Source organism: Vicia villosa, linkage group LG7 (genome assembly GCF_029867415.1).
Source record: "Vicia villosa cultivar HV-30 ecotype Madison, WI linkage group LG7, Vvil1.0, whole genome shotgun sequence".
Lineage (NCBI taxonomy): Eukaryota > Viridiplantae > Streptophyta > Magnoliopsida > Fabales > Fabaceae > Vicia > Vicia villosa.
The window spans coordinates 45,370,967-45,380,317 of record NC_081186.1 but is presented as its reverse complement, the minus strand read 5'-3'; the positions used below and the strand labels follow the sequence as shown (position 1 = coordinate 45,380,317).

General features: G+C 34.9%; 1 protein-coding gene across 1 annotated transcript; it reads right to left on the bottom strand.

Moving 5' to 3' along the window:
* Positions 1-2,673: 2,673 nt before the first annotated feature.
* LOC131617171 (IAA-amino acid hydrolase ILR1-like 4) lies at positions 2,674-5,573 on the bottom strand. Its single transcript, XM_058888520.1, has 5 exons — positions 5,114-5,573; positions 4,411-4,536; positions 4,023-4,331; positions 3,806-3,934; positions 2,674-3,671 (listed from the first exon to the last, which is right to left on the bottom strand). The coding sequence occupies exons 1-5, from the start codon at positions 5,480-5,482 to the stop codon at positions 3,309-3,311; spliced, it is 1,296 nt and encodes a 431-aa protein (XP_058744503.1). The 5' UTR covers positions 5,483-5,573; the 3' UTR covers positions 2,674-3,308.
* Positions 5,574-9,351: the final 3,778 nt, after the last annotated feature.

The following is a 9,351-nucleotide window of genomic DNA, read 5'->3' as shown; positions in this document are numbered from 1 at the left end:
ATTACATTAAGTTGTAAGGAACTAGAGTGATCGTGTGATCAGTATACTCTAGGAAGTCTTAGCAGTTGGCTAAGCAGTTTGTAACTAGAGTGATCAGGTTGATCAGTAGACTCTAGAAAAGTCTTAGAAGTTGTCTAAGCAGTTGTTCCTGGAGTGATCAAGTTGTGATCAGAATACTCTAGAAGACTTAGTCGTGGACTAAGTGGAAAACCATTGTAATCCGTGCGATTAGTGGATTAAATCCTCAGGTTGAGGTAAATCATCTCTGCGGGGGTGGACTGGAGTAGCTTCGTTAACAGCGAACCAGGATAAAAATAATTGTGCAATTTATTTTTATCGTCCAAGATTTAAAGTCACACTTATTCAATCCCCCCCTTTCTAAGTGTTTTTCTATCCTTCAGAGTTTCCATGCTCAAGTTATGATCTTTGACTCAAAAGGTATGTTTTATGGACTTTTTGGAGGACCTATAATCTCTTGGACCATATCTCTTGACTGAAGAATTTCTAGCCTTGGCTTGTGAGAGACAAAGTTGTAGAGAATCCAATTTCCTTCCAAATGGGCTTTGGGTGGGGAATTTTTTATGTTCCATGTGAAAGTTATGATCAGTCAAAGTTGAGTTGACTTTCTCCTAAAGAAACCCTAATTTGAACCTTTTTGCATTTGTTCATTTCTGAGTTTCTATTGATAGATAATGATCATCTGAGCCTTTGAGTGGGAAAGCCTTGGAATTGAAGTTTGATAATTGACATGGAGATACTTTGACATATGTGAGACACCTTGAGATCCATTTGAGGCCTTGAATATTCACAATCCTTTGATAAAATGAAAACCCTAGTTTTGAAGATCTTTGATTAGGTGAGAGTGACCTGAATAAGCCTTTGAAACTTGAGCCATTGAAGATGCATAGAGGAACCTTTGATTGAATATAAGAGGGCAAATTTCGGGGTATGACACCCGTTCCAAGTGTTGCAAGACTCTAATTATGATTTGCTCATACCCTTTGATGTCTCAGGAAGAGGTTAGAGTACTTGGTTTGGATTGAATGATGTTGTTTCTTCAAAACTCGTAAGCCCTAGTTTGTGATTTTTTGATCTTAGAGAGCTTAGAAACCCTTGTGCTTCAGCCAATTTTTCGTCCTCCCCTTGTGTGAATAATGTGAGTATATATAGAGAATCATTTTAGGGTTACAAGTTTGGAGAGAATCAAATAAAATCATGTGTTTTGATGGTGAGAAATTTGATTGAAATTTAATTGAAATTTTTGCTATCTTTTGGGTCCAATCTTGTTCAATCAATCTCCCACGAGTTTATACTGATTTATTATGATTTTGAGACTCAATATTAGATGCCAAAATAATCTCCTCCATCCCTTTAATATTTCTCATCATTTTATTAGATTTAATTTGAATTTTAAATGAATAAAATCAAATATAAATTAAATAAAATCATGAAACAAATTTTATATGACCAATGGGCCTCCCTCAAGCTCAAAATCACGTGGAAATTCCAAGTATTAAGGCCCAATCCTCAAAAATATGAAATAAGAAAATTAGGGTTTCAAGCCTTTCTCAAAAATCGACCAACTTGTACCAAGCGTATCTCTCTCAATTTTTAAGGTATGGAAGTGTTCTAGGACTTTTTGGAAAGCCTAAGATGTCCTCTACAAGCCACTTTGGGACATATTCTTCATTTGGAGATTTTATCTTGATGATATGGCTCCTGACAAAAAACAGCTTCTTGCGATCTTCTAGAAGGACCTGTAATGTATTGGCTCATATCTCTTATGCGAAAGCATTTATTGACCTTGGGCCCAACATAAAAGTTGTAGAGAATCAAATTTCCTTGAGAATAAGATTCGGCTGAGGAATTTCTGAGAAAGTATGAGAGAGATATGGCTGGTCAAAGTTCCGTTGACTTTTACCTAGAAACCCTAATTTAGCAACTTTGTACTTTTGTGGATTTTTTATCTTTTCTTGATGAATCATGATCAACCTTTGATCAAATGATGAATTTAACATTAGAATGTTGATGTTGACCAAAAATCAGGAATTTTGAGTGCAATTTGACCATAGTTGACTTTTAGGTCAAACTAGACGACTGTTGACTATCTGAGTTGTTGACTGAGCAATCCTATGAATAAGAGCTTGCAACTTGGCATGAGGATCCTTTGAGACATATGAGAGACCATGGGTTCCATTTGAGGCCTTGACTTATCCTTTTTAACCGAGAAATTCAAAACCCTAGTTTTAGGAGCTTTTGATTAGGAGAGTGTGTACTCTATTGAGTCTTGAGCTTTTGATGCTTGCATGAAAAATATGGTGGGCAAATTTTGGGGTATGACAGGATGCATGAAATAAGAGTTGAGGGTATGTGTTTGATGACCCTTGTTATTGCCATTTGCTGAGAACCACCATTGATGATGCTTGCAGAACTTGTTACAGACATGGTAGTGAAGGTAAAAACAAAGCAGGATCGAGAGAGAAGAAGAAAGGAAAACTGAGGATCGAACAAGATGGATGAGATAAGCTTTATGTTGCAGCGGTGGAGACTTGACCACAGGTCGATGATACCATGTTAAGAGTTAAATCAAGCTCATGGAAAAATGCAGAAAATGAATCATGGAAGGAGAAAGAAGAATATAGTTTGTTATTAGCTCAATCACATAGTGTGAAATGTTGCTTATGTAGCAAGTAACCACTTAACTAACTTAAATACATCTCTAACTACTTTGATAACTAACTAAAAATTAGTTACAATGTAGTTACTCTACTTCACTAGTTAGTTATGTTGTACTCTCATCTTCATGGTGTTCAACAAAAACCAGTATTGAAATCATTGTCACCACCGTTGCTTGCCACTACCATGTCCAGTACCAAACCTGTCAGTCTCATCGATATGGATAGTGATGTGTGCATCACCTCTGTTTCCATTATTGCGGCTCTTCCAACTGTTACCGGAGCCGAGACCACTGTCCACTATTATGTTAGTTGCCCCGGCCTCCACCACGGCCAAAGCCGATCACAACTGTTTTAGTTGCCCAGGCCTCCGTCGCGGCCAATGCCGATCACAGGAAACTCTTCATCCAAAGATCCGGTAAGAGCCTACTACCATTGAGTTTGGTTTGCGGCCATGAAGTATGGTTGGCATGTGATTTTTTTTCTTTAAGCCCTATTTTGTGAACATAGAGTTGCTAATACCACATTAAAGAAAATATATAAATTCTCTAATGATTTATTCTCGCTATGAGCTGGTTTAAATATAGTGATTACAACTTAATTAAATCCTTAAATATAGATAATTAAGTGTCACTAAGGATAAGAATTTGTTGGATGTGAATGATATGATAGAGCAAATGCTGCATGTAATGCAGCACCAATGGGAAGAACATCTTCATCAATGAAAAAATGAGAATTATGAGCAGAATATATGGATCCACACCCTAAAAAGAAAAATGAGCCAGGAACTTTTTCCAAGAAAAATGCAAAATCTTCACTCCCTGTTGTGATTTGTGCTAGTTTAATGTTCTCTTCTCCAACAATCATACTTGAGGCATGTTTTGCTAGTTGGTAGATTCTCTCATCATTTGTTGTTGGAAGAATTGTTGGATGTTCTTCACCAAAGAATTCAACCTCTGCTGAGCATCTATGCACTTCTACTTGCCCTTTGATAACCTGCATAATGAACTCAAACAAATGAAGGCGTACTAGTCCTTAAACTGTCGGGCACTGACACGTAAGGGACACTCTACACACGACTTAAATATGAGTGTCTGTGCTACATAGGTAAAACCAAACAAGACAATTACCTCTTCTATCCGTTGCCTTAGTGAATTGAAGCTCTTTTTACCGAAAGCTCTAAAAGTACCTCCAAATGTAACAGAATCAGGAACGAGTTCATGACCAGACTCTAAACGAATCATTGCCACAGAAACCACCTGCCAACAAAATCAATCATTGGAATTTATGTGTGGAAGTTTGGTTTCGAAAGTTTTTAATAAATTGAAATCGAGTGTTCGAATAGACCTGGGAATCTAAAGGATCCACCTCTCTTGAAACAATGTTTTGCAAGCTAATCACAGAAGCTGAGGCGGCCAAAACAGGATCAAAACAACGCTGTGGAACTCCTGCTAAATCACCTTTGATCTTTGCTTTGAAGCTTCCACATCCGGCTAAAAATTCTCCCGGCCGCGATGCAACAACACCTAAAGGATAGTTTGTCACTAAATGCAATCCGAAAATTGCCTCTACATCTTCAAGCACATTTTCTTGGATCATATCTTTCGCACCTACGCCTCTTTCCTCAGCTGGTTGGAATATAAGAACAACAGTAACCTACATAATAAGGACTAATTAGTTTTCAATGGAAAATTTCCTATAAAGCTCAATTAACATTTTTCCATTTCAACTTTACCTTTAACTTGTCTTTCATTTCTTGCAGTATCTTTGCAGCACCAAGAAGCATCGCGGCATGAGCATCGTGAGCACAGGCGTGCATTTTTCCATCTACTTTGCTCTTATGATCCCAATCCACAAGTTCCTATTGGCAATTAACAAATCCAATCTGGGTTTTAATAAACAATCGCGATCACATTGCGGTCGGTACTGATATCCCGATACTGATTGCGGTCGTCGCGATGTGAAAAATACATACCAGAAGAAAAAGATTATTCATAAGGTAATTTTAGTTTACCTTTCAGGTAGGCATGTGGTCCTACTTAATTGATTCTAATTGCTATCATGCAGCTGTACATGACAAAGATAAACAAACCCCCTTAATAATTATTGCAGGAAGCTTCTTTTGTTTCCTCTTTTATTATCAAACAACAACTTGGGTTTTCACTTTTTCCACAATTTGTTTTAATGATCAAGAATTGCATGCACCATCTATAGCATTCTATCAAATCAAACAAAAACATACAAATGTCCATTATGACCTTGCATGTTTTCACTGACACTGACAACCGTCATTTCTTCAAACTCACCGTGATTTCAAACATGCATGAATGATCTATAATTAAAAACAAAGAAAATAAAGTAACGTACTTAACAAAACTAAACAAACTCTTAATAAAAACATCAGAAAATGATGTTTTTGTAAAATGTGTTATATTTACCTGAATAGGCAAAGCATCCATGTCAGCTCTAAGAGCAACAAAAGGAGGAAGTCCAGAACCAATCTTAGCAACAACACCTGTTTTAGCCACTGGCCATTCATAACCAACACCTAAATCATCAAGCTCACGCCTTATTAAAGAACTTGTCTTGAATTCTTCATAAGCAAGTTCAGGATATTCATGAATTTCTCTTCTGATTTTCTTAATCCATTCCACTGTCTTGGGACTGTTAGCAATCTCAAGAATCTGATATTTCAGTGAAAAAGTTTGGTTTGTATTAAAATTGAAAGATAAACATGTGGGGTTGAAGAAGAACAAGAAGATGAGTAAGAGAGCAAGTCTTAGATGATGATTGGTTAGGTCCATCATGTGGTGAAGTGGTAGTGATTGAAAAAGTGATTTGTGTGTATATATTAAATTTGATGAGACTATATATTTGTAATTGGTTATACATACTTTTGATGTGTGATGCCTAGAATGTGGTACTACTATATACTTTTTTATTATTGGGCTAAAAAATTTGTGGGACATCAAAAAGTTGTATTATTTGTTCTTTGATTTAATAGTGTCACCAAACTATATAGGTACACTGTTTAAGGAACTTTTAATGGGACCACAATTATATTTGGTTCAATAAAGTTATTAGGTTTGTAATTCTCTTTTGGTATGTGGTGCGTTAATACAAATGATGCACGGACGTGACAAGACTATTGATACAATGTGTATTCAACATCATTACTAATTAAAAGAACCTTAAAATCTTTTTTTAATTTGGTCCCTATAGTTAATCTATAATTCGATTTTAGTTTTTATAAAGATTTTGTAATTCTAAAGTTTTTCATCTATATTTTTGGTCTCTAAGATAAAGGAAAACACAAGAAAATGAGGTTTGAATTGAATTTTATGAGTTAAAATTATTTCTTAACCAAGACAAACAAAGATGAGCAAACGATAAAAATAAAGAACAAGATATTTTTATCTTGATTCACTCTTAAAGAAATTTCTTCAATTCACCCGCCAAAGTGATTTTGCCTTATTAACAAGGACTTAATTCATTATAATCAACTTGATTACAGACACCACAAAGACTACCCGTCAATGCCTTCTCGAGAAATACTAACTATACCTTAGTCTCTCAAGGAATACAATCAACTTACAAGTTGAAATACAAAGAATGTGTGTTAACAAGATGATTCTTAAAAGCAGATTACACAGATGAAATACAAAGATAACACAACAATGTTGAGCAAGTTAATGAACAAAAGTTCCTTGCTTTTACAGCTTTACAAATGAACAGAGTTTCAGCGTATTCAAAATTTCGTTTGTTTGTTCAATGATTCGTCAATGTTGCAATCTTCCAAGTCTGCATTATATAAGCATCAAGAGATCTGTTGGAGGGTGAAGATGGAATTGCACAATCTCTTAACTGTTTTCTTCATAACGGTCAGCAACGAGTGGAAGACAACATTGTACAAAAGTACAGTCCTTGCGCCGCTAAACATGCGTAGTGAAGGGAACATTTAATTTGTACCATGTACTATTTGTCCTAAGCAAAAACCTTTTGATCTTATCTTCTAATCTTCAGAGGCTTCAGATTGTAGAGTGGTGAAACATGTTTAGAAGGATCAGATGCTGAAACGAATCTTCAAAACATTGTCTTTAAAATCTTTAGAACTTGTTCTCCAGAACTTTGTCTTCAGAATCTTCGAAACTTGCACCAAAATTCAGATCTTGAGAGTCTTCAAAAGCTCTCTTATTAGAGTCACAATCAGAAGAGATGAAGAGATGACTTGCATTCTATCAGAAGCACAGTAAAAAAAAGTGTTCTAGATCTTAAATTATCTTTGTAAAGCATGCTTTGTATCTTCCCATGGTCAAAGTGTGTTGATTCCGGAAACTGATGACGTCACATGCCATATTATTAGAGTCAGATCCTGAGAACAAAAGCTACATACTAGACATAAACCATTAGGGTACAAAGTTGTTCTCTAAGATATCATGAATTGTTATCATCAAAACTAAATGCCAGATGCAAAACAAAATCTTGTTCTTACACCGTCTACTTCCTCTAACAGAAGCGGACGTGGCACGCCACGTTGCACGCCACATCACTTAAATTCAACATCATAGTTTATTACAAAAAATGTGTTAGATTGTGGAGTTTCAAACCTCCATAAATTCCTTTAAATATGGTGAAGAGTTGTTCTCTCTACGTATCATTTGTATTCCAGCCTCATGATGATAAATAAATCATCTCTGACCACTTTTGAGGCCTCAGATCATAACCATGGTGGAACCTCCGGTAAGAAAATAGGTTAAATTTCAATGGATCATGTTCTTTTGGTCTTGCATGAGACTAGAGAAGAATGGGATCTTCGTATTTGAAATTTGTTCAATTTCTTTGATGCTACCGATGATGAGTAGTTAGATTATGCTCACATTGAAGCTAGGTTGTTTGCACTACAGATACCACCGGAGTATAAATATGCTAAAGAATTTTTCAACTTTGTGATGCTGATAAAGATGGGAGAACTGAATATCAAGATTCAAAAGTTTGATATATGCGGTTTTTAACAGAGTATTGAAATTTATTGTGATGTTATCATATAAAAAAATGTGTCATACTGTTATCTATATTTTCAATTATCAAATAGTGCTATTATAATTTCATATACTTAACACATTTAGATGTCAATGTACTCATACTCCATACATTAGTAAAGGCTATTTGATTATGGTGAATTCAATTCAGTTTAATCATGTTTTCATGTAGCAAAGAACCCTCACCCCACTACTAAACTAATTCTACTCATCATATCTAAAAAAAAAGGCTTAATTGCAACTTTGGTCTCTCTGTTTTATCTTTTTCTTAATTTTGATCCCTTCATTCTAAAAATCATTATTTTAGCCTATTTTTTAAGTGTTATGTGCAATTTTCATCCCCCTATTTTGTTTTTTCTGCTATTTTTGTTCCTATTTCAATAGAAAACAAAACAAAAACTAAAATAGTGATTTTTAAAATAGAAAGATCAAAATCAAGAAAAAGACAAAATAAAGGGACCAAAATTACAGTTAAACCAAATAAAAAAATCAAATTACCAACGAACTACCTAAGTCCTGCAAGTCTTTAATACAATTTCCTTGAGATAGTCATTACACATACATATTTACTTAATGATCTTTGCCTTATAAAGTTTATCCTGGAGTGTAGAGAACTCCAATTCATTATTTCTAAACTATGTTGAAGATTCTTAATTTTTCCACCGAAGATCATTGTTTGAGTCAAACCTTATATCTCTACCATATGAAGTTTATCCTGGAGATGACTAATTTCTTGGATGTTGGCCTTTATTTTCGCTTCATCTTGGATTAATTTCGTTCTTTGTAGTACTCACCTCAAGAACTTGAATTTTTCTGGTTATATGTTCATTATAGTCTATAAGTCTCTCTTATGAGAAAATTGACTAAATAATTATTGGCCCTTATTTTCTCTTCATTTTGGCTTATTTTCTTTCATTATGTCTTGCAGGTAAACTAGAGGAATCCGGCAGGGCCGTCCCAAGAGCCAAGCCACTAAGGCTAGGGCTTTAGGCCTCGAAAGTTTAAGCTTAAAAAAGACCTCAAAATTTTTTTATTTAGTTATAAACATAAATAGTTGTAGTTGAGTTGGTAAACTTTAGGCCTCTTTTCCTTTTAGTCTTGAGTTAAACTTTTAGCAACCACAAAATTATTATTCAAAAATATATTTATAGGCCTCATTTTAAAATTTGTTTTAGGCCTCTAAACGGATAGGGCAGGCCCTGGAATCCGGTGACGATGGAAAATGTAGTCTATTGTAATCCTAACATAGAAAATTCTAGTGTTCCATTCTTGGAAGCTACTGCTAATTGCACTATATCTTCTCTTCGTTATTTGGGCAAATCTTTTTATTTGTGTTTGTGTCTGGTCCCTTATTACTTACTATAATAAAAATCTTTGTCCTTTGTTCTTTGACAAACAACGTGCTTCTTGTTTTCCATTTATGTTTTTGTTCAATTTTCAAATGTTTCAAGCATAGTAGCGGAAGGTGCATGGACAATATGCTAATGTTTTCTACACCTTTGATAGCTGTTATATCCCAAATTTGTCCTACCCCATTTTTATCTGGCTTACATCCATGTGCATACCTCATTTAGGTCATCATCATATACATTCATTCATCTCATTGTTATCGTGCAAAAATTGGCAGGAAGGAAGGT